This window comes from Trifolium pratense, linkage group LG1 (assembly GCF_020283565.1).
Source record: "Trifolium pratense cultivar HEN17-A07 linkage group LG1, ARS_RC_1.1, whole genome shotgun sequence".
Classification (NCBI taxonomy): domain Eukaryota; kingdom Viridiplantae; phylum Streptophyta; class Magnoliopsida; order Fabales; family Fabaceae; genus Trifolium; species Trifolium pratense.
The window spans coordinates 44,917,267-44,943,671 of NC_060059.1; the positions used below are offsets into that span (position 1 = coordinate 44,917,267).

At 30.8% G+C, this 26,405-nt stretch overlaps 2 protein-coding genes across 10 annotated transcripts; one reads left to right on the forward strand and one right to left on the reverse strand.

The window, feature by feature from the left end:
• Window positions 1–8,331: 8,331 nt before the first annotated feature.
• On the reverse strand, window positions 8,332–14,062 carry LOC123902371 (serine/threonine-protein kinase 19). 2 transcript variants are annotated; one of them, XM_045952073.1, is made up of 9 exons: window positions 13,905–14,062; window positions 13,754–13,827; window positions 13,579–13,659; window positions 13,344–13,436; window positions 12,529–12,648; window positions 12,125–12,196; window positions 11,322–11,399; window positions 8,571–9,052; window positions 8,332–8,455 (listed from the first exon to the last, which is right to left on the reverse strand). In XM_045952073.1, exons 1-8 carry the CDS (start codon window positions 13,996–13,998, stop codon window positions 8,861–8,863), a joined length of 804 nt encoding a protein of 267 aa, XP_045808029.1. In that variant the 5' UTR covers window positions 13,999–14,062; the 3' UTR covers window positions 8,332–8,455; window positions 8,571–8,860. The 2 variants fall into 2 exon arrangements, with proteins under 2 accessions (XP_045808029.1, XP_045808030.1); XM_045952074.1 differs by lacking the exon at window positions 13,754–13,827 and having other exon boundaries at window positions 13,905–14,059.
• A 6,932-nt stretch (window positions 14,063–20,994) lies between these two features.
• On the forward strand, window positions 20,995–25,848 carry LOC123884389 (probable methyltransferase PMT3). 8 transcript variants are annotated; one of them, XR_006800755.1, is made up of 10 exons: window positions 21,013–21,177; window positions 22,071–22,161; window positions 22,281–22,474; window positions 22,778–22,942; window positions 23,082–23,264; window positions 23,373–23,967; window positions 24,224–24,336; window positions 24,441–24,661; window positions 25,174–25,608; window positions 25,733–25,848. XR_006800755.1 is itself a non-coding variant. In XM_045933492.1 (10 exons), the coding sequence occupies exons 4-10, from the start codon at window positions 22,289–22,291 to the stop codon at window positions 25,496–25,498; spliced, it is 1,788 nt and encodes a 595-aa protein (XP_045789448.1). In that variant the 5' UTR covers window positions 21,014–21,177; window positions 21,601–21,657; window positions 22,071–22,170; window positions 22,281–22,288; the 3' UTR covers window positions 25,499–25,778. The 8 variants fall into 8 exon arrangements, 7 of the variants coding, with proteins under 7 accessions (XP_045789444.1, XP_045789454.1, XP_045789459.1 ...); XM_045933492.1 differs by adding an exon at window positions 21,601–21,657 and having other exon boundaries at window positions 21,014–21,177; window positions 22,071–22,170; window positions 25,174–25,778; XM_045933475.1 differs by adding an exon at window positions 21,601–21,657 and having other exon boundaries at window positions 21,014–21,177; window positions 25,174–25,778.
• The last annotated feature ends 557 nt before the right edge of the window (window positions 25,849–26,405 follow it).

The window sequence follows — 26,405 nt, forward strand, 5'->3', positions numbered from 1 at the left end:
GTTTGGCTAATTTTAGTGTTTGTAGTAGTTTTTTATGGTTTTTGGCCTATTTAAGTGTTTGTAGTGGGTTTTAATGTTTTTGGTCTATTTTAGGGTCGATATTTGGGATTTTGGCCAATTTTAGTGTTTGTAATCGTTTTTATGGTTTTTGGCCTATTTTAGGGTCGATATTTGGGATTTTGGCTAGTTTTAGTGTTTGTTGTCGTTTTTATGATTTTTGGCCTATTTTAGTGTTGTAGTGGTTTTTAATGTTTTTGGCCTATTTTAGGGTCGTTTATATGGTTTTTGGCCAATTTTAGTGTTTGTAATCGTTTTTATTGTTTTTGGACTATTTTAGTGTTGTAGTGGTTTTTAATGTTTTTGGCCTATTTTAGGGTCGATATTTGGGATTTTGGCCAATTTTAGTGTTTGTAGTCGTTTTTTATGGTTTTTAGCCTATTTTATTGTTTGTAGTTGTTTTTAGTCTTTTTGGCCTATTTTACGGTCGATATTTGGGATTTTGGCAAATTCTAGTGTTTGTAGTCGTTTTTATGGTTTTTGGCTAAATTTGGTGTTTGTAATCGTTTTTATGGTTTTTGGCCAATTTTAGGGTCTGTAGTCGTTTTTATGGTTTTTGGGCTATTTTAGTGTTTGTAGTGGTTTTTAATGTTTTTGGCCTATTTTAGTGTTTGTAGTCGTTTTTTTATGGTTTTTGGCCTATTTTATTGTTTGTAGTCGTTTTTATGGTTTTTGCCCTATTTTAATGTTTGTAGTCGTTTTTATGGTTTTTAGCCAATTTTAGTGTTTGTAGTCATTTTGGCCAATTTTAGTGTTTGTAGTCGTTTTTATGGTTTTTGGCTAATTTTGGTGTTTGTAATCGTTTTTATGGTTTTTGGCCAATTTTAGGGTCTGTAGTCGTTTTTATGGTTTTTGGGTTATTTTAGTGTTTGTAGTGGTTTTTAATGTTTTTGGCCTATTTTAGTGTTTGTAGTCGACTTTTTATGGGTTTTGGCGAATTTTAGTGTTTGTAGTGGTTTTTTATGGGTTTTGGCCAATTTTAGTGTTTGTAGTGATTTTTAATGTTTTTGGCCTATTTTAGGATCGTTTATATAGTGTTTGGCCAATTTTAGTGTTTGTAGTCGTTTTTTATGGTTTTTGGCCTATTTTATTGTTTGTAGTCGTTTTTATGGTTTTTGGCCAATTTTGGTGTTTGTAATCGTTTTATGGTTTTTGGCTAATTTTGGTGTTTGTAATCGTTTTTATGGTTTTTGGCCGATTTTAGTGTTTGTAATCGTTTATAGTTTTTGAACTATTTTAGGTCGTTTATATGGTTTTTGGCCAATTTTGGTGTTTGTAGTCGTTTTTATGGTTTTTTTGCCTATTTTAGGGTCGTTTATATAGTTTTTGGCCAATTTTAGTGTTTGTACTCATTTTTATGGTTTTTGGCCAATTTTAGTATTTGTAATCGTTTTTATGGTTTTTGGGTTATTTTAGTGTTTGTAGTGGTTTTCAATGTTTTTGGCCTATTTTAGTGTTTGTAGTCGACTTTTTACGGGTTTTGGCCAATTTTAGTGTTTGTAGTGGTTTTTTATGGGTTTTGGCCATTTTTAATGTTTGTAGTCGTTTTTATGGGTTTTGGCGTATTTTAGTGTTTGTAGTGGTTTTTAATGTTTTTGGCCTATTTTAGTGTTTGTAGTCGACTTTTTATGGGTTTTGGCCAATTTTAGTGTTTGTAGTGGTTTTTTATGGGTTTTGGCCAATTTTAGTTTTTTAGTCGTTTTTATGGTTTTTGGCCTATTTTAGTGTTTGTAGTGGTTTTTAATGTTTTTGGCCTATTTTAGGGTCGATATTTGGGTTTTTGGCCAATTTTAGTGTTTGTAGTCGTTTTGGCCAATTTTAGTGTTTGTAGTCTTTTTTTTTTGTTTTTGGCCTATTTTATTGGTTGTAGTCGTTTTTATGGTTTTTGGCCAATTTTAATGTTTGTAGTCGTTTTTATGGTTTTTGACCTATTTTAGGTCGTTTATATGGTTTTTGGCCAATTTTGGTGTTTGTATTCGTTTATATGGTTTTTGGCCAATTTTGGTGTTTGTATTCGTTTTTATGGTTTTTGGCCTATTTTAATGTTTGTAGTCGTTTTTATGGTTTTTGGCCTATTTTACGGTCGATATTTGGTATTTAGGCCAATTTTGGTGTTTGTAATCGTTTTTATGGTTTTTGGCCAATTTTAGTGTTTGTGTTTTTATGGTTTTGGCCTATTTCAGGGTCGATATTTGAGATTTTGGCTAGTTTTAGTGTTTGTAGTCATTTTTATGGTTTTTGGCCTATTTTAGTGTTGTAGTGGTTTTTAATGTTTTTGGCCTATTTTAGGGTCGTTTATATGGTTTTTGGCCAATTTTAGTGTTTGTAGTCGTTTTTATGGTTTTTGGCCTATTTTATTGTTTGTAGTCGTTTTTATGGTTTTTAGCCAATTTAATTGTTTGTAGTCGTTTTTATGTTTTTTGGCCTATTTTAGGGTCATTTTTATAGTTTTTGGGCAATTTTAGTGTTTGTAGTTGTTTTGGCCAATTTTAGTGTTTGTAGTCGTTTTTATGGTTTTTGGCTAATTTTGGTGTTTGTAATCGTTTTTATGGTTTTTGGCTAATTTTAGTGTTTGTAGTCATTTTTATGGTTTTTGGGCAATTTTAGTGTTTGTAGTCGTTTTATGGTTTTTGGCCTATTTTAGTGTCGTTTTTATAGTTTTTGGGCAATTTTAGTGTTTGTAGTCGTTTTTATGGGTTTTGGCCAATTTTAGTGTTTGTAGTCGTTTTTATGGTTTTTGGCCTATTTTTGTGTTTGTAGTGGTTTTAAATGTTTTTGGCATATTTTAGGGTCGTTTGTATAGTTTTTGGCCAATTTTAATTTTGTAGTCGTTTTTATGGTTTTTGGCCAATTTTTGTGTTTGTAGTCGTTTTTTTTTTATGGATTTTGGCCTATTTTAGGTCGTTTATATGGTTTTTGGCCAACTTTGGTGTTTGTAGTCGTTTTTATGGTTTTTGGCTAATTTTAGTGTTTGTAGTCGTTTTTATGGTTTTTGTCTATTTTAGGGTCGTTTTAATAGTTTTTGGCCAATTTTAGTGTTTGTAGTCGTTTTTATGGTTATTTGGCAAAACGGTGTTTGATCGATCCAAAGCATGCACCTTGGACCATACCGCCCATGCAATGCAAGTGGACAAGAGACAGTAATGTGGTTTTCAAATTCAAGGACCCTGTTGCAATGCAACGCATACACGTCGCCTCTTCCTCATTTTGAATAATCCCCCGATCAACAAGTTGGCCCTCATTTGAAGGAAAGCTTTTCGAGAAAAGACGATAACCTTTTGATGAGAATCGCGGAGCGGTTGGAACAAAACAAGAGTTGTGATGATAGAGGTGGTGGAAAGACGCCACAATCGGGATGGAAAAATCCGATTGATAAGTCGTGAAGACGCCACAACCGGCTATGGAGTCTCCGGTTGATAAGTCAAAGATTAGCCTCACGACAAGCCGATAAGCTAAAAATGAGGTTCAGAGAACCAAAGAGAACAAATCTCATATTTTTACTCAATCCAAAATCCCTTTCTAGCAAGAGTTACATGCCTCCTATATATAGGAATGACTTATGATGATGTAATAAGCAAAAAGTAACTCCTAAGAAAACAAAAGGATTTCAGCCACTAACTATCATGATAGTGGGCCTGAATTATTACAAGGAAAATGGAAAATAAAAGAAGAGATAGTGGTGCTCTTTTATTGCTTGGTGCACCACTTTCATATGCTTAGTGGAGGAGCTCTTTATTTTCCATTATCACATGCTTGAATGATAATCTTCAACTTTGATTCTTTTTTTTCCAGGACCGAAATATTTCTTCTTGTTAAGGGATAGAATTTTAGGATCACATCATTCTCTCCCTCTTCAAGAGAAATCGACCTCGAATTTGTAGCTTGATAACCTCCTGGGTCAAAAATAAATCTATAGAATCCATGATATGTAAGAACTTCTACTTTAGAGAACTTTTCATTTTTATTAGCAAAAAGTGTGTGCTTTTCTTTCCATTGCTTTCTCTCAAATATGGAATTTCTCTTTTCTTTGATAACTTCTCTTTGAGATAATGAATCAAACATAACTTCAAGAGCACAAGAAGCAAAAGAAGCATTATCAATAGGAATTGTGACATTTTTCAGTAGTTACACAAACACTCTCAACTTATTTTTCAATAATTTCATCTTCTACCACTTTGTTCCCTTCATCATAAAAAAATGAAATGTTAGAGCAAGAAATAATATTAAAAGAATCCCAACATTTGACCACACAAACCAACTTAGAAGAAGGTACTAGTGTAGTTGCATGCCATAACTTCTCAACACTTTTCTCTTTCTCCCTCTCATTGATCTCTATTTTTTCTTTATTTTCCATCACCTCTACTTCTTCTTCTTCATGAATTTCTTTATAGTTCACCTCTTTCACAATTATCTCTTTTTCTTTCACCTCACTTTCAAGTATCTCCTTACACCTTTTTTTTTTTTTTTTTCATTTTCTTTATCCTTCTTCTCTAGATTTTTTAGGAGATATTCCTCCCACAATACTTCAAAACTTGTCATATGATTTTTTATTTGTTCCTCACTTTTCTTTCTTCTATCTTCTCTCTCCTTTTCTCTATCTCTTTTATCATAATTTCTTCTATATTTCATCTCTATGCGGTCTAACTTTTCATGAATTTTTTTAAACTCACTATGAAATAACTTCTCTAAATCATTGGTGAAGACTTGCAGCATTTCTTCATCCATCTTTTTTTTCCGGTTTTTTTTTTCACTTTTTTTTTCAAACTATGAAAAACAAAAATAAAACCAACAACAAAATTGAAAAGGATAGATAACACCTGATTTGAACCTGAGCTCTGATTACCAGATGATGAGAATCGCGGAGCGGTTGGAACAAAACAAGAGTTGTGATGATAGAGGTGGTGGAAAGACGCCACAATCGGGATGGAAAAACCCGGTTGATAAGTCGTGAGGACGCCACAACCGGCTATGGAGGCTCCGGTTGATAAGTCAAAGATTAGCGTCACAGCAAGCCGATAAGCTAAAAATGAGGTTCAGAGAACCAAAGAGAATAAATCTCATATTTTTACTCAATCCAAAATCCCTTTCTAGCAAGAGTTACATGCCTCCTATATATAGGAATGACTTATGATGATGTAATAAGCAAAAAGTAACTCCTAAGAAAACAAAAGGATTTCAGCCACTAACTATCATGATAGTGGGCCTGAATTATTACAAGGAAAATGAAAAATAAAAGAAGAGATAGTGGTGCTCTTTTATTGCTTGGTGCACCACTTTCATATGCTTAGTGGAGGAGCTCTTTATTTTCCATTATCACATGCTTGAATGATAATCTTCAACTTTGATTCTTTTTTTTCCAGGACCGAAATATTTCTTCTTGTTAAGGGATAGAATTTTAGGATCACATCAGATTTTGACAAGTGTTTTTTTAATAACTTCTAGTATCTAAGATTGCCACTTGTCCTTTTGAATAACTTCCGATAACTTCTTTGTAGGAGTTGTTTTCTTGATCGACGCACCATGTCAATATTCGACTCTTTGAATGACTTCTTCATATGTTAGTTTAGTCGAATTTCACTTAATATGGCTAATTTCGACAAATAAACACCAAATCTTTCTCAATACCAGAAACTTTATAATTTTGGTGTCAACACCCCGTTACACCTCTTTCCACATGAATTTAGATTGTATTTTAGTATTTTTTTATATAAAAAAAAAATTAAATTAAATGTCCATAATTATTTTCTCTCAACGATATTTTTTTAAATAAAGAACAAAAATAGAGAAAATTTTGTTTAATACTCAAATTAAAAATAAAAAATAAATATATGAATGTAATTTAAGATATTATTTAAGCGTTTATGATTTAAAAGAGGTGAAATCTAATTTTTAGTATAAGCGGGGCGGGTTCGGGGACGGGTTCGGGTGGGTATCAATGTACCCATTACCCGCTCCAACCCCATATTTTGAAATCGGGGAAAACCCAAACCCAAACTCAGTCAACTCGGGTTTTCCCCGTCAAAGCGGATATGATTTGGGCGAGTACCTGCGAGTATGAGTTTTATTGTCATTCCTAGTGGTGGAGCTTGTTGTTCTCCAAGGTTTACTCATCCACAATAAATAATAATTAGTAATTGAGTTAAAAATTGAATTAATACTAAAAATTAAATCAAAATAAAATGGGAATAAAAAAATATAAATTGGTGGGGTCAAGTATTTGTTGCTTGTTGCGATGATGACCATTGGAGTAAAATTGGTTGAAATTGCTTAGAGGTTGCTTAAATGTGCGGTAATTTAGACCCACAAAAAATAGCTCAAGCAACCGAAATTTATTCTTCCATTGGAGATGCTCTTAGTACACAATGTTTGTGGAGGATTTCTTTTCGGTGGCCCCCAAAAGTTTCTCTCGCGTTCTTTTAAAATACTAAAATATCACATGCACAAAAAAAAAACTAAAATATTCCGCTTACTATTTAAGTTGTAAACGATAATTTCTTTTAAACTTAAATATGTTGTTAGTCTCTATACTTGTACCTCATTTTAGTATTGGTCCTTTCAATTTTTTTGTTTGGTTCAAGTCCTTCCACTTTGAATAAAATTGATAAAGTTCTTGCTGTTAGTTTGACCGTTACAAAAATGGAAGAAACTAACATAGTGTCATGTGGCCCAATCATTTTATGCCAAGTGGCACAGTCAAAGTCATACCTATATATTGTTTTAAAATGTGTTTTAATATTATTTTATTAATTAGTAGATTTTTTTTTTAAAAGAAAATCAGCATCTCTTCGAATGCAGAAGTACTCTTAGTCCTGTTAAATTACCACCATGATCTATACCTCTGAATCTCACCACCATAATCACCATGTTTTCATCTTCTTTTTTTCAAATAAATAAATAAAATAAAAGAACAAAGTGGCACAAAGGACAAACAACACTCCACCGCTTCCCACTGTGAAACGAAAGCAGTCACAGAGAGAGCGATTTTTGCATTGCATGAACTCGAATTCACAAAGTGAGACAGTTACAGAGCCACAAACTCGAACAACACAGGCAGAAACGACAACAAATCGTGGCGGGCCGGCTGTTGGATTTAGGACCCAGATTTGGAGTTTAGTGTTTCGCTGATCTGGATTTCAATTATTACGCATGAATCTATTTATTTCAATAATGAATTTGGGTAGCGACTCAGTAAAAAATCGTTTGCCTGCAAATTTAGTTAAATCGCCAATAGAGAAACAGAGAAAATCACAACCAAAAGAGGAAAAGGTATTGGAAAGGGAGGAGCAAAACGACACCGTAAGGTTCTGAGAGATAACATCAGCCTACAATTCGTCGTCTCGCAAGACGTGGTGGTGTGAATATGTGTGATGATGAATATGAACATATTGGTGGTGATTGAAAGATAAATTGAAACATCGGCTGGTGATGCTTATTTTCTTCATTTTAGTTAATGTATTAATAAAATTATAAAAATAATAACATTAAAACAAATTAAAAATCAATGGTTTAAAAAAATGATACAAGCATGATTTTAACTGTGCCACGTGGCATAAAATATGATTGAGCCATGTGGCACTCTGTTAGTTTCTCATTTTTGTAAGAGCCAAACTAAGTAACTAGTAAGAACTAAAACCAATTTTATCCAAAGTACAAGGACTTAAATAAAATAAAAATAACTCACCAAAAAATAAATAAATAAATAAAAAATTGCAGGAATCAATACTAAAATGAGCTACAACTGCAGGGACTAACAACATATTTAAGTCTTTTTTTATCTCAACCTCAACTTTGCACCTGTCACACCCCCATAAATTAAAATATTATGAAAAACACAGTTTATTACTTAGAGTGCGAACCCAGTTTACACTTTAATTGGCCACTGTAACGGATGTGACATTGTATCGAACAATCATACACAAACATAGAATTCTATAAATTGAAAACTTTTTTTTTAGCCACTCGATCATTCGGTGTTTGTTTCATTCAAAATATTTTTCTAGTGTTTGTTTCACATTTTAACTATGAACCGTGTTTTATTTAAAAAAAACATGGGAGCATCAAAGAAAATGTATTAGATGATGTATAAGACTTCTCATAAAACATGCACCTAATCGCTAATAAACATTAAACGCAATTTAAAAGAAAACTTATTACTGCTTCAAAAAAAAAAAAAAAACTTATTACTCTTGCCAGTAGCAACTCTTTTTAGCATTTACTACACAAAATAACAAATAGATCAGTTAATTTAAAAACTCGCAAGTCGCAAGTAAAAACTATGAGAAAGAAGGATATTTTTAAGAAAAAAAATACTTTAGGCATAAATAAAGCACAGCACCAATAATAATGCAATGAACACAAATACTAGTCAGATCGCTTCAAGTAAGCTGTAAGCTGTAACCTGAAAAATAGATTAATGTAAGTCTTTAGTATAAAAATTATGAAGGTTTACATTCAAGGAAAAAGAAAAACAGAAACTGAACTATTATAATTGCACATTGTGAAAGAAGACTTACATTGGCTTCAATTACTCCATGTTGACAGCTGATGAAATTCGTTTCCAAATGTCTTAAACTTGTTTCCTTAATAATTTAAAGGATAAAATATGATATTTCATCTATGCAGTTCTCTTATATGTAAGACAGCCATTTGAAGTGACATACCAATTATATATCCATTTATAAATAAAAAATGCAAAATATATATTCAAAGCTTAAGCAACTAAACCTCTTCTTAAAATTAAGAGCAAAAAAGCAGCAGACAAATCATTTCATGGATCCAAGTAAATCTTTGACTTTCTGGATCTCTAATCTTTTGAGACTCTGATAACTATACCAGTTGGAGTCTGGTCACTTCTGAGATGACCGGAACCAATTAAATCACGAAGATGAAATCTGATATCAAGTGGGGACATTCGAAGACGCTTCTTTTCCAAAACAGCCAACATCATTTCCTTATATTGACGACGGCTGAGAAGGGAAATAATTTCCTTCCTTCCCTGAACAACAAAGTAAAAACAATTTCATTGTAATCAAAATATCACCTAAAGATCATAATACACAAAAGTTATAAACCCTATGGGGAAAAACAAAAGGCATCCGTCATTCTGGCTAAGAGTACAAATGTGAAAAGTGTAATGACTACCCAAACCATACCCCAACCAAAATGAAATAACTCAATCCGCACAAAATATCCACCGGACTCCTTAGAATAAATATCCCCGGCAATAGAATTCAAAGATGGACTTTGGCATGTAGTGGTGCTTAACAGTTCAAGCTCAACCTAGCAGAGATTAGAATTATGATGTAATCTATAATTAGACGTTCATCCGATAACTCCTAGTCTTTGTACGACTTTATTACTTTAGTGCTTTTTTTTTCACAGCTTTATTACTTTAGTGCTTGTTTCAGCTTAATTTTGGAAAAATAGTTGCTCTTTGCTTTCAAAAAAAGATCCAAACAAGTGAGATGGAAGTTCAATTTCGATGGTAACCACCTTTCAGACATGTCATAGTTTAGTTAATAGATTTAATAAGTAATACAAATATGTATATGATTGAGTACCATGCCCCTCACTTCCTCCCTCCCAATACTATACAGTGCCCTTAAATTCCATATAGCGGATTAACCTCAATAAAGCAAATACTGAACAAACAAACAAACAAACAATTGAAGTACATGTATTATTATTAAGATCAAGCATATTACATGAATGAATAATAGGAAGGTTATTTGGTTATTTATACCACGCGCTAACTTTTTTTTTAATGGCCAAAGTTAATAATTAGTTGTTAATGTTAGTATTTTTCAAGATGTGACAGAACTTGGTTCAAAATGTTATTTGAGATATACCTTTTTGTCCAAAAGATTCAAAGAAAATGAGATCTAGTTGCATTTTCTACTTCTGCATTAAAGCAAAAACTGAAGAAAAAAAAAAGGATACCTAGAAAGCATTATCAGAGTTCGCAAAAACAAAACAAAAAAAAACAAAAAAAAAAAAAAACAAAAAGAAAAGAAAAAAGAAAGCATGATCAGATTTGTTGAGAAGGCTCTTCTTATACTGAATGTCAACATGCAAGTCTCTCACTGGAAATAAGAAATGGAAATGATAGAGATTTGTGACGACAGGGGCGGAGCCTGGAGAGGGGAGAGAGGGTGGGGGTTTGTGGGAGAGGGTTGGGAACACTTGCACTCTCTCCCTTATTCTCAATTTACTATATAATTAATATTAGAGTATCTGTGTTTATCTCTTGAAACTAGTCTCTATTCTTATCGAGTATTTCAGATTATATCCATGATTTGTTTCCATATTACTTGGTTATTATGATATGTTTCTTAGAGTATCTTGGTTATTTAGGATTAGAAGTCTTGTATCCCCTCCTATACACGGGTGTTGTTTTTTTGTCATTTCATTTGTATCGTGTTATTTATTATCAATAATGTTCAAGCTCTTATTATTTCTCTCCTCCTTTTATCTTAAACTCGTAACTCCCAACACTATATTACCCTTTTAACCCTAATTTAATCTGGACAGGTTTTTTTAATAGTCTGAACATCTAATGGCTCTTTGATGTGATCCTAAAATTCTATCCCTTAACAAGAAGAATTATTTCGGTCATGGAATAAAAAGAACCAAAGTTGAAGATTATCATCCAAGCATGTGATAGTGGAAAATGAAGAGCTCCTCCACTAAGCATATGAAAGTGGTGCACCAAGCAATAAAAGAGCACCACTATCTCTTCTTTTATTTGGCATTTTCCTTGTAATAATTCAGCCCCACTATCATGATAGTTAGTGGCTGAAATCCTTTTGCTTTCTTAGGAGTTACTTTTTGCTTATTACATCATCATAAGTCATTCCTATATATAGGAGGCATGTAACTCTTGCTAAAAAAAGATTTTTGGATTGAGTAAAAATATGAGATTTATTCTCTTTGGTTCTCTGAACCTCATTTTTAGCTTATCGGCTTGCCGTGACGCTAATCTTTGACTTATCAACCGGAGCCTCCATAGCCGGTTGTGGCGTCCTCACGACTTATCAATCGGATTTTTCCATCCCGATTGTGGCGTCTTTCCACCACCTCTATCATCACAACTCTTGTTTTGTTCCAACCGCTCCGCGAATCTCATCACTCTTCATTTGTGTCCAACAGTATACCATCTAAAAGATGGTATATGTTATACATGGCCATCAATAATATAGATTAAACTACATAGCAAGCATCCAGATTCCAGACATAAAGACATGGTAAACGTTAAATATTTATACCTGAACAAGACCCTTAAGAAGTGAGCCAATATTTGGAATTGCTATCCAATACATGTTTGGATCAATAAGTTGCCTGGTCTGAAAAGTATAAAGCAGAGTTATATATATACTCAACCAAAAGAACATATATTCACACACATATTTTGGATGAAACTAAACATAAGCCATAAGAAGGAGACAATCAATATAAAATAAACTCAAAGAATCACATAACTGCGTAAAGTAATAGAGAAATTTGTCTTGATAAAGATTCCTAGCAAATTTGTGTTGATAAATATAATATGCTTAGTGTTGATAAATATAATATGCTTAGTCAAAGAGAAAGTTTTGCCTTGTAGGACTTTAAATCTTGAAATAAGATAGTGAGGCGCCAAGATTCTCAGTGCAGCTAACAACGTTTAATGTTAATGAAGGAACACACAAAATAAAGTGCTTCAGGGATTTTTAATGATGCCTAAATAAATCAACAATTTCATGTAGAAAAATGCCCATGAATATAAGATAAGATAAAACAGGAAACTGACATGTTAGAATCAGGGGATACTTTTCTTTTCTTTTCCTAATGAAAGAAAGAAAGGAAAAATAAGGTTTCATACTTTTCATAAAAGTGAATGCTTTTGATGTTGCCATGGTATGTTTAACCGAGTTGACAAAAGAATTATGAAGTTTTTGTAACCATTTAAAGCCACAAGTTGAGAAAAACTTGTATATGATTGAAAATCTCCAAGCAAAGTTGTGACAGTTTAAAACACAAGTGTTTGAATACAACCAAAATGAGCAATGTTACAATCCATTTCACTCACAAGGATGCCAGCATTAATTAGAAGGGAAATGTGGTTGTCCTTCACCTTTCCCCCAAGTGACAAGAGTGAGCACTGCATCAAAATGAATAGCCATCAGCATAAGAACTCATTTAGTAAAGATAACATGTATATTGAGCCGCTTCATGATTTAAAGTCAAGGTAAAAATTTAACATGGTAAAGTTGAAAAAAATGTCTTAATATTAGTACTTAATTTTTATCAGTAACATATATAGTGATGATTTATCCCTATATATGTGGACATGTCAGATTTTCACATTCTGTATTTGCATTCTCCCAAAACCAGACATTTATCAAATTATAAACATTTCTGATAAGTAGACAGTATAATAAGCAGAAGTGGAAATGATTAAAAACTGTAGGCTAGTTTGCATATCTTACTCACAAGCTCCTGATGTTCAATGCCGGTTTCTAGCTTTGAATCTAGGACATGACTTTTGAACCAATCAAAAACTTCACATTCTGCTCCTACCTTTCCTTCCATTCTTTTAACAACACGATCTATCTATGCATAAACAGTTAGAAAAAATAAACATGACAGTTCATCAACAATCCTTCAGAATCAAACTCAGTCAGAGTAATATGATCAAGGAATGGAAATAAAATAAAACAAAATATCCAAAATGAGGGTACTGGGTTAGCACTCGAAGTTTAAAACTATAATGACCATTGAACAACTGACATTCTATCCCAAAAAATACATTCTTGTAACTGAAGACATATATACAATATAAAAAAATCAAACCTAGGTAAGGTTTATGTGGATCAAGTAATATCATAAAACCCGCATCATTTATTTGATTTAGAGCCTATTTGGATTGACTTATTTGAGCTTATCTATTGGCATAAGCACTTGTGAAACTGTTTGTCAGAGTTTACGAAAACAGCTTATGATATGTCCATAAGTTTTTTTCAGCTTATTTCCATAAGTTCTTCAAGATAGTTTATGAAACCAACTTAAAGCTTATACGGAAATATTTTGAATTTATTTTATCTTTTGTTGTAGAAATAGTTTATACATAAGCACCTATATGACAAGCGCTTATGATCGCTTTTTTTGTAATGGTGCGCTCGCTTAATCAAGTTGTTTATCCAAACAGGACCTTAAAGATAAAGATAAACCATTGACCTCCAAATCTCTTTTAATAGTTTGGAGAGACAAACTAACAAGTAACAATATACATAATATTTTAAACCAACCTGTTTTAGGTAATCATCCAAAAACATTACAGCATGATCATCTTGTCCAGTATTTAATTTAAAAAGGCGAAGCATTTTATCCCTCCTTAGAGACTGCAAAAAGAAAATGTAATCTTAATACAAGTTATCACATAAATTAATCCATCAAAACTTAAAAGAGCTTAAATTAGCAACAAAACTAATCAGTAATAACAAGAGACAAAAAATTTTTAAAAAAATTAATAAAAAACCAGACCTCTAATTCCCTATCAACTTGTGTTCTGTCCTTCACACTGCTATACAATTGAGACTTCAAAATAAACGGTTCAACCGAAACCTAGAAATATAAGCATGATTAATCAAAACTTAATCATATATATATAAGTAGAATTCACAGGCAGAGGAAGAGATGAGATAATTAATGTTGTTACATTGTGAATTTGGGGAAATTGAGCTCGCATGATTCGAAGCGCAATAAGAGTATCAGAGAATGTAAGATCGTTCTCTGCGAATTGGAATGGAGATTAATCTAAATTACGAGTGAAGAGAAATAGAGGTGTGGAATGGGAGAAGATTGAATACCGAGTGATGATGAGGTGTTTCCGGCGGCGGCATCGGGATTATCAGTTCGACGGCGTTTGGTGCCTTTGGATGAAGATTCTGGAACGTTCTCCATGCTTTCTAGTTGCGGCTTCCAACTTCCTACCTATAATAACGCAGAGAAACTGATAAAAATCTAAAAGATGTAGTTCTTTGATTTAATAGAAACTAGCTGGAAATAATAATTTATTGAAAAGTAAATTAAAAGATAAAAAAAAATCAGAATCAGAAAGGATATAATCTTTTACCAGTAAAAGGAAGGTTGAATTGCTCCTAGGCCTTCATTGTGATGATGTGGCATGCTTTAGAGAGCTCTCATATCTATTTAAAATTTGTCCCACAATTTATTTTGTATGTAATTATCTATATGTTACAATAATAATGGCTCCCAATATTTTTTTTGCAAAGAACAAAAAAATAAATGCTATATTGATGTTGATAATTATACATGTGAAGTTCAAGTGACAAGTAATTTAAATTAGTAGCAAGTGTAACATATAACATAAATAATAGTAATAATGAAAAAAAGACAAAAAAAAGAGATCAAATTATAAAAGAAAAAATGAATAGATATATGCTCTTTCATATTTTACACTACCAAACATAAAATATAAACTATGCATGCATAAATATAATTTGCACTTTGCAAAAATTTACTTTAAATAAATAAACCAAATAAAAAAAATTACTACTAAAAAATTTTTCATACTTGACAAAATAAATAAATTTTATGAAAAAAAATACTTTAGTTATATTGTTTATTAATTAATTATTATTGTGCTATTATTTTTTTAAAAAAAAAAAACTTTGTCATACCAACTTTTAAACTATAATTCTTTCATATTCCTTAACTCTTATTCTTTAACTATGACAAATAAATTTATCATACAATCCTTTAAACCTTCATCTTTTCTCATTCCTAACCATTGTGTGTATAAATATATATGATTTTGTGCACAAATGTTAAATGTTTGTCGTGCAAATTTGAGTTTTCATCATCACTTTTCTCCAACCAACTATTGGATAGATGCTCTTCAATAGATTCTTCATCTTTTTCACAATTTATTAGTTTCTATATATATAGCAACTTATTAATTGTGTTACTCTTACATTGTGTGAAAATTTTAGAAATCCTTATTTTTATTGATATAATGTTTGTTAGCCTACTTTTCTAACTTTTTTCTTAATTTTTTTTTATTTCTTAACGTAGATTTGACAATTTTTTCATGTGAATTAGGATAAGCGAATAAAAGAGAGACCTTTATTTTTGTCTTTGTTGCGTCTTTGATGCTCAAGAAGTCTATGAAAAGTGACAATTTATGTAAGTATATATCTTTGAGTGCATTTCCACTATATATGTTATTATTCATAATACCATATTTTTACTTACTACCCTACAACAATATTGCTTATTTTTTAAAGGAAAATATCACTAAAATTATTAAAACAACAAAACCATCATTTTAATTGTACCAAAAAAAACATCATTTTAATTTTGATATTACTTATTCTTTGCGATAAAGCAATTATTATATTCAATTAAATTTGTCTTTTTAAGTAATCGTGAAAATAAAACCACAAATCCACCTTCATTTGTAAATTAGTTACAAAAAGAAAAATAAATGTATGAGAAAATCAAGTTTCTTATAACGATAATAAATTATTAAAAAGTTTGTAAATTACAGTTACTGTGTGGCGCATGTGCATAGACTACAGGAGGTTGAATCAAGCAACAAGGAAGGATCACTTATCAGCACAAGGCAAGCATGACTACCTCTAACATACAAAAGTAAAAAAAGCAACGGTAAGAAAAAAAAAGTAAAAAAACAAAGCAAGTTGCGACTATACTACCACGATGCATAAAAAGAAAATTAAGTTCTCATACTATTACACTATTAGAATAAAATATAATGCACCTCTTCAAACTTATGAATATTAACAAATATACACTAAAAATTATATTAGTTGTCCTTAATATACATAAATCTACTATGTAGGTTAATATTAAACAAAATCTTTTTTTTAATAACCTTCTTATTTTTAATATAGATTTATATTAAATATAACCATGTTACTATATTTAAAATATTAACAATCATTTAATTATATATGATTATACTAATCATAATTATTATTTTTATTGATAAAAAGTATTTTAAATGTGTGTGTTTAATCAAACCCATGAAATGAAAGAAAAAAACAAATCTTTTACTAGTAAAAGGAAGATTGAGTTGTTCAAAAGCAAGCATTGTGATGATGTGGCATGCTTTAGAGAGCTTCTCATATCTATTTAAAATTTGTCCCACAATTTATTTTGTGTGTCCATTCATCCTCCAAAATAATTATCTATATGTTACAATAATAATGGCTCCCAATAATAATGAAAGAAAGAAAAGAAAAAAAAGATCAAATTACAAAAGAACAATGAATAGATATATGCTCTTTCATATTTTACACTACCAAACATAAAATATAAATCATGCATGCGTAAATATGATTTGCAATTTGTAAAATTTTACTTTAAATAAATAAACCAAATAAAAAAATTACTCCTCAAAAAAATTCCATGCTTGACAAAATAAATAAATAAATTTTATGAAAAAAAAATACTTTAGTTATATTGTTTATTAATTAATTACTATTGTGCTATTATTTAAAAAAAAATTAATTTTGTCACACCAACTTTTAAACTACCATTCTTTCGTATTCCTTAACTCTTATTCTTTAACTATGACAAATAAATTTATCAAACAATCCTTTAAAAGGAAGATTGAGTTGTTCACAAGCAAGCATTGTGATGATGTGACACTCTATAAGAAAAGTTTACAATCTCTATTAAAACCTTTTCATATTTTTTCATATAATAGAGTTACTCTAATAATAAATAATAATAATATATTAAAAAAAAACTAACACAATTTATTGTTGTTGAATTGAGACAAAAATGAATTGCAAGCAATGAAAGGTGGAATGGTGCATCATGTTATTGTTTTAATTGCATTGCAATATATTATTAAAATATATATTGTATGTTACAATTCCCTATTAATGCAATTGAAAACAAAGAATTCTTGGAGACACTAATATTGAATATGTTAATTTAACTAATTGTCAAACACAAGCTCTATATAAAGTTAACCCAAAAGCTGATTATCACCACCACCATATCAGGAAGTCTACCTTCTATGTTTTAACAAAATTTTAATTTATCTATCTCATAGCAAAAACTCTATGGTTTCTTTGTCTAACATCTCCATGAGAAAAAGTTATGCTTCTTCACCTTTCATATGTTAAAGTTACACATTATAGTGTCTTGAATTGATTTAAAAGCTATTGTGTGCATATATATAGTTACATCATAAGTATATTGGTTTTTGTCCTTGGTAGGTGATGGTGTCTAACATCTTAAAGTATCAGGTATGTCTACATTTGATTGATTAAGAAATTGATATACATATATGTGATAGCTGCCTATTAATATGTTTGTAAATTGGAATTTTTCTATTACTCTGAGTTTAGAACATCTCTAATCATTTTTTATATTTCTTTTTTAGGTTGGATATTTTTTTAAATATCAACCGGTGTTTTGTTCGATGATTAATTAAACTTTGAGTTGAATCAATTAATATGAATATGACTATTTTTTCATGTGAAGGAGGAGAACAGGATAAAACATACTTCTATTTTTGCTTACGTTGCATCCTATGAATGTTTGTAAACCTATGAAATGGCACCTCATGTGAGGATGTGTATTTAACTCTGATGGCAGTTTGTAAACCATCATTTTTTTTAATTGATATAATGTTTGTAATTAGACAACTTTCTTTTTTCATTTATTATTTTATTAGTCTAATGTTTTAGCTTATTTGTTTCTTATTTTCTTTTTCATTTATTATTTTATATAAGGTAAAAGATTTGTATAAAAAATTGTTGATTAATGGGAATATAATTAATTATTTTCATGTGAATAAGTTGAAGAGGATAAAAGAGACTTCTATTTATTGATTTTGAAGTCCCTTAAAATTTATATAGATCGATGGTATATTGATGTTGGAGGCATTCAATTAAAAAAAGACAATCCAAATAATTTAAAAATATAAATATGTGTCTCATTTTTAAATACTATATTGTCTACAATGTGTAGGTAATCTACTTGATCTCAATCAAGAGAAATATAGAAACAATAACAAAGTAGAAATTAAAATAAGTTTTTTTTTTTTGTAGTTGATACTCAAGACATGTGGTTCTTATAATTGTAATACATGCAAGAAGTATATTGATTCAACTTGACTTAGAGGTTGTCCAAATATATAATCTTCATGCATTTATCGTATAACACTTGCCTAAATCTGGATGGTTCAATATGAATATATATGAATTTTAGATGATCCTATTTTAATCTACGCATGACATCTTATTCTTACAACCATAAAATGAATCGATGAAAATAATTGTGCTAAAAACATGTTAGTTTAGAAATTGTGCTAAATACTTTTTCCTCCCACTTAGAATTGTACTAAAAACTTTCTAAATTAAATTAAAAAAAGACAAAAATTATTAAATAAAAATTGTTGATGCTCATTTGTCAAAATAAATTTTAGAAATTATTAAAACCGTAGATGTTAAAATATATTTACATATATTTAGAAAATATAATCACACATATATTTAAACATATTTACACACAACTAAAATTCACCAATAATTCAAAAATTATTAATTTAATTTACGTAATAATATAACTTTTTGGATAAATTAATTACATATTCTAAAAGAATGTTTACGTTACGACTGAAAATAAAATAGTGGAATATTTATAAGAATAAGATGACATTTTTTTAAGCAAATAAGAAAATGACACATGTTAAATCTTAAATTCATCTATAAGACTTTCTTTACCTTAACCAAATAACTAAACCTAAATTCAAATATATAAAATCTTCGTCCAAAGTTATATATTGACAACAACAAATATTCAAGTTTATATAATATAATAAGAAAAATAAAATAAATGTTCAAGAAAATATTAAATAAGAGGGACAAAAACTAACAATAATTTTAAAGAGACACAAACCTCACAAAGAAAAAGAAAAACAAACCAAAAACAAAAGGACCAAGCAAAAAAAAAAGTGAACCAAACGATAGACTAAAAAATTGGGACTAATAAAGTTGGAATAAAATTTCAGCAAGTGAATAAGTGAGAATAAACTCCAAGAGAACGAGAGATGAGTAAGTAGATAAGCTATTTGAAACCTTAAATTGCATAGAACGTAGTAAGCAAATACGCTGTTTGAGACATAATTTTCAAAAAATGAGATCACGTGGAACAAATAGTCAAAGCCACCATATATGAATCATATTCTATAATCAAAACTTATTTTAACATTTCTCATGAGCAATATTGTCTACAAGTATAATTAGGTATGCCTACAACTCTTATTGAAAATAATAAAATAAGGGATACATCAAAAATAAAAAAACAAAGTGACATTTGACTATAAAATTGCAACTCATATAAAGAAAACTAAAATCTTATATGATTACACTAATAAAATAAAAAATGATACATCTTTTCAAACTTATGAAATATTATAAGAGATCTATTACATTAAAATATGAACAAACTACGATATAAATTAATAAAAAATCTAATATTTCTAAACAACTTTTTTTTACCCATATACTAATATTAAATATAATCATATTTTAAAATAATATCTATTATTTAAATATATGTGATTATAGTTATCACAATTATTATTTTTTATTTATAAAAATATTTTAATTATATATTTTAATCAAACCCCACGGGGTTACCCCTAGTCATCTATAAAAAAAGAGTACTGCATTTTAATAAGCACTACTAAATTAAATTGAAAATCCGAATAAAAATTATTAAATAAAAAAATTGAAAGCAAAATGAGCGGAGAAAAACCCCATAGAAAAAAAACCAAGCAATAGACAAAAAAAATCGAGACTAATAAAACCGGGATAAAATTTCACCAAGTGAATAATTGATAAGAAACTTCAAGAGAACGAGAGGGAGGTGAGTTGATAAGTTATTTGACATATTAAATTGTATAGAAAGGAGTAAGCAGTAACGTTGTTATTTGATAGGTAATTTTCAGAATACGAGATCATGTGATAAAAAATGTCAAAACCACCATACTTCTTAGTTCAACATTACTCATGAGCAATATTTTCACCAAGTATAAGTATGTATGACCTCCAACTCTTATTGAAAATAAATAAATAAGTGATACATTAAAAATAAAAAAGCAAAGTGATTTGTGACTAAAATGCAACTCATATAATGAAAAACTAAGATTTTATACGATGACACAATTAAAATAAAATATGATACATCATTTCAATAAAAATTATTTTAATTCTGAACAACTTTTTTTGTTTTTACACATATATAATATTAAATATAACTATATCGTAAAAAATATTTAACAATATATTTTAATCGAATGTGTGATTATACTTATCACAATTATTATTTTTAATTTATAAAAATATTTTAATTATGTATTTTAATCGAACCCATGCAACGCACGGGTTTACCCCTAGTGGAAAAAGAAAAGGAAAGCATGTCAATAAAAGAAAAGGCAAATGAAAAAATTACTTGAAAGAGACGAGGGAAGAGGGGTGCAGTAGCAGAGCTGTAGCAGAAGGAGGAAGAATACGTGAGAAATAAAATAGAAGCAAAACATAAAAGAGTATTTTTTTTAACTGTTGTTCGCCGAACTAAAAGTTATCCCCCACTAAGTGGGTTACAAAAAATGGCTTAGTTGTCCTGCTATCAGAATTTATTTTGTGTTGTCCTTCCTTCTTTTTTTTAGATCAAACGCTTAATATTTATATTTTTATTTTGTCATGTCTCTATTTTTTAGCAGAGAAATCATACTATTTATTTCCTTCGAAGAGACATAGTTTTTTTTTTTCTTCTTATTCTTAAAATGTTTATCCACATTTATTAACCCCACACAGGAAAAATGATAAGATTACAGCTAGATGGTACTTTAGAGCCATTTACACATGAGAAAAAAGATTTAGATCTCGCCACCATATCACAATCCCTATGAATGATGAATAAATAAATAAATAAATAAATGAATACAGTATATGAATATAATAAAAATGGAATTCTCTTATTCACCCTTTTGCAACATTTTTCATTGTTTGTTTTCTGTTCCAAATCAAATACCTCACTTTCACTCTTTCTAGTTTCAACCCATCCAAGTTCAAGGTACGTTCTTTTCTCACTCTGTCTCACTGCTTCATCATTCCCCATTCCTCAGATCTCTTATTCATCATACCCTTCACATTCTTTCGTTACTTTTTGGATTTCAATTGCTACTTACATTCATAAAAATGCTATCTTTTCGCTCTTTCTGCATCTTTCCACCCCAAACTCTCTGTGCTATCAGTTTCTCTTCAATCACTGAACTATTTTCATCAAATGGGTCATTGAAAGCTGTTGCAACTGTCGGTGATTTGTTTTCCTCCGTACCCTACCTTTTCCCTTTGCATAATTTATATGGATTTCATTTTCATTAGCTTATTAGTTATTATGCTTTTTTTTACAGTTATTAGTTATTATGTTGTACAGTTAAGATTTTGATTTTCTGTCCATAAATCTTAACTCAAGTGACAATGTCAATATTGTTAGGTTGGACGCCTTCACCCGGGTTTGAACCGGAACCTCGCATGTGTGTGAGTTTCGGTGGTATTTACCATTTCGTCTATAGACCAAAAGAAAAAGAAAATTGATTTTCTATTTAGTGTTATTTTTCTATGATTGCTCTATCATTTTGTCTAGAATATTTTCAATTATTTGGTCTGATTTTAATGTTACCTTTTTTAGGGTATGTGCATAAGGTCCCAAATTCCCAATAATTGATGGTTTTGTTTTGAACCATAATACTATGATTGCTACAACTTGATTTCTATAGCATATTCTTGTGCTGTATTCAGTTAGTCATGAGTTATGACATTGCAGTTTGGTTTTTAGTTTTTCTGTTGAATCAGTTTGGTTTTTGGTTTTTCTGTTGAGTCAGTTTGGTTTTGTTTTACAAGCTTTTAGTTATGATAGTAGTGTTATTACTGTTTCATTGATTTTAATTTGAACTTTGTATGCAGTTCTTGATTTGTGGTTCTCAACTGCATCACCTAGGCACTTTGTGGAACTCGAGTCATTAAGTCGAGGGCTTCCTGGGTGAATTTTAAATCAGTGAGTGTGGTGAGAAAATTTTGCGATGGTTATTGACTGAATAGTTTCTTTGCCTTGTGAATTATTGATTTTTTATTTTGGTGGTTGAGTTCATATAGTAAAATGTGATTCTTGTGTAGTGGCAAGAATGGCTAGAGGAAGAGCAGATGGGAACCCAAGAAAGCGATTGGTCACAACCGTGTTGGTTTTATTCATTGTTGGTGGTTTAGTTTACCTGTATTCTCGAAATAGTGGTTCATCATCTTCCATTGAGTACACTAGTAAATCATTAAATACTGGAGAAGAGGAAAGTGCTGTACCGAAGACCATTCCCGTGAGTTATCTCAACCTGAACTGAACAACTTTTACATTTTAACCATTGTTGTCAAATAGCAGTTATAGCGTTGTAGTAATACAGTGTAGCGGAATTTTAACAATCTGCTATTGTTCCGCGATATGCGATTTAGTACGAAGTGTTGTCAAATAGTGGCTAGAGCACTATAGTGTAGTGGAATTTGAACAAACTATTGATTGGTAACTCTCAACACTGATTTTAAACACTTCCCGTCAACCTCAAGTGTTGGTGTCTACTATGAAGCATTCAAGTTATTTTACTCTTTTATTTTCCCTTTTCAAGGTTTGTGATGATCGACACTCAGAGCTGATTCCCTGTCTAGACAGAAATCTCATATACCAAACAAGATTGAAGCTTGATCTGACTTTGATGGAACATTATGAGCGACACTGTCCAATGCCTGAGAGGCGTTATAATTGCTTGATTCCCCCTCCTCCAGGGTATAAGGTGGCTTTCTCATAGACACTGCTTCTTATATGGAATTAAGAAAGTTCATTATATTGCCTGTTCAAAAAAAAAGAAAGTTCATTATATTTTGAAATATTCCATGCTTAAAGCTTTAAATTTCTTGTCTTGTTCTTGATAGATTCCGATCAAGTGGCCAAAAAGCAGAGATCAGGTATGGAGAGCAAATATACCTCATACACATCTTGCAACTGAGAAATCTGACCAAAACTGGATGGTAGTAAAAGGTGAAAAGATAGTTTTTCCCGGTGGCGGAACCCACTTCCATCGCGGCGCGGATAAATATATTGCATCAATTGCCAATGTAAGCTAGTTTCTTACTCTTATTTGAGTTGATGAACTAATCACAAACATGAAACATTAAACTCAACTGGAAAAAGGAATGATTTGATATTTATGATTGGTATTACAGATGCTCAACTTTCCAAACAATAATATAAACAACGGAGGAAGACTCCGCAATGTTTTCGATGTTGGCTGTGGTGTTGCAAGCTTTGGAGGATATCTTCTTTCTTCCGATGTAATGGCAATGTCATTAGCACCAAATGATGTTCATGAAAATCAAATCCAGTTTGCTTTAGAGAGAGGAATTCCAGCGTATCTTGGTGTCCTAGGGACGCTAAGACAACCTTACCCTAGTAGATCTTTTGAACTTGCCCATTGTTCACGCTGTAGAATTGATTGGCTTCAAAGAGACGGAATACTTCTTCTTGAACTGGATAGGTTACTCAGGCCAGGAGGCTACTTTGTTTACTCGTCTCCTGAAGCTTATGCTCAGGATGAAGAGGATAGAAGAATATGGAGAGAAATGAGTGCTCTTGTTGGGCGGATGTGTTGGAAAGTAGCTGCTAAGAAGAACCAGACTGTCATATGGGTCAAGCCTCTCACAAATGATTGTTATTTAAAAAGAGAGCCTGATACACAACCTCCACTCTGCAGTTCTGATGATGATCCTGATGCTGTTTGGGGAATTAAAATGAAAGCTTGCATCTCACGTTATTCTGATCGTGAGTGATATTTTCCCTATTTCATACAATGATTTAGTTTTTTTTTTTAATCTCAAGATTACTTTTGCTGTTCTCAGATAGGTCCATGTTCTTTCTGATTGCATTATATTTGACACAATTTACACAACTGCATATTTGCATATATAAATGTTGCACATTGTTCTGTTCCATCAGCAATTTCTGGAATTAATTCATGAATTTTGTATTAGAAGTTGAAAAATCAATAACCAACCACATATTCTGCTGGTCTGTGCAGAGGTGCATAAAGCAAGAGGAAGCGGTTTGTCTCCTTGGCCGGCTCGATTAACTTCTCCACCTCCTCGTCTTGCCGACTTTAACTATTCTAGTGAAATGTTTGAAAAGGACATGGTAATTTGAAATATATCGTGTTTCCCACATTTAATCAAAGGCATGATAGTTTCACAGCCAACAAGTCTGATTATGGGGTGTATGACCTGACTAATTTTGTGCAGGACATTTGGCAACAAAGAGTTAGTAATTACTGGAAACTAATAGGCAATAAAATAAAGCACGACACAATTCGGAACGTGATGGACATGAAGGCAAATTTGGGTTCTTTCGCTGCTGCTTTGAAGGACAAAGGTGTTTGGGTTATGAATGTGGTGCCTGAAAATGGGCCAAACACGCTCAAGATCATATATGACAGAGGGCTGTTGGGAACACTTCACAACTGGTATGGATCTTCATATGGTTATATATAATATTAGTAACTATTCCTGTCAAATTTATCGCTTCGATTTTCAAAAATACTCTCCCTTGAAGCAAATGATGAACATAAAATGCAAGATACCAATTTGAAGCCACTGTTATCAGTCTTATAATAGTAAATGGTTAAATATATTTTTATTCCCTACAAAATGCAAGTTTTACAAGTTTAGTCCCTACATAATTTTTGTTCAATATTTTATTTTGAAGCAAATTTTTGTTCAATTTTAGTCCCTATTTTGATTTTGGAAATGCAGGACTAAAAGTACTCATTTTTTCTAAAAGAGTTTCAAAATAGGGACTAAAATTGAAAGAAAAAAATTTATGTAGGGACTAAGCTTAAAAAGTTGTAATTTTGTAGGGAGTTAAGGAGTAAACACATATTTAACCCTTAAATAAAAGAAGAGGCCAGTCCCAATCAAGATTCATGCTTGTTGATAACTTTTATGACCTTGTTTTGTGCATCAATGTAAACAACAGGTGTGAAGCATTTTCAACGTACCCTCGTACTTATGATCTACTCCATGCGTGGACTATATTTTCTGATATCATTGAGAAAGAATGCAGTGTACAGGATTTATTGATCGAGATGGATAGAATACTGAGGCCAAAAGGTTTCATAATTATCCGTGATAAGCGATCAGTAGTGTTGTATATAAAGAAGTTCTTGCCAGCATTGCACTGGGATGCAGTGACCAAATCTAATGTTGAGCACGATTCAGATAAAGGTGAAGATGATGCAGTGTTAATAATTCAGAAGAAGATGTGGCTTACAAGCGAGAGCGTCCGGGTTTCAGAAAATTAACATACTCACACAATGGACTCAGACAGTCTTTGGCATTTCACTTGAAGTTTAAAACACTTCAGCAATGTGATAATTGAGCAGATCAACGCAAAAATTTGGTTTCATGTGTTGTAAGTGTTCCCTTTTATGATGTTCCTCTTCTATACACTACAGGCATGAGTTACAATGAAAGCTCATCCTAAATCATCTTTTTGAACATATTTGATTTTGAAGGCACCTTGTTATTGTGATTAGGAGGAAAATTAGATGAATCTGAGACGGCGATAGTTTTATACTGTCAGTGCATATAGATTAATCTCTATCGAAATTGATTTGAAGAAGTTAATGGGTATACATAGAAGCTTCAATTATTTACGCGGTTAGTGCATATAGATTAATCTCTGTCGAAATTGATTTGAAAAATCATTTGAGAATAATGCTTCAAGTTTTATATTTATATATATATATATATATATATATATATATATATATATATATATATATATATATATATATATATTACGAAGTTGTTCTATATATCTGTCATTATTAAGTTCTCAAATTAAATGACATAGTATTCTTTCTAGAAATTTAACATTTTATTGAAGGCCAGGAAAATGTAATATGTGATTATTTGGAAACTTGATGACAATTACATTGAAATAAGAAGCATGCAAGCTTTTGCAGTAAAAATTGGGGGATGGAACCACAAGCCTTTCAATTGGACATTAGACTTTTACTGTGGGAGTTAAGAATTAAGGTGCAAGAAATGAAGAGCGTGATATAATTTTGTGATCATAAAGACATAAGTGCTTAATGTATACTACGTGTCTTAAATCATATATATTTTGGAAATAAATAAATAAAAGGGTGTTATAACGAATCAGAAACTAGTTTGTACCCAGTATGAAAATGTTGGGAATTAATT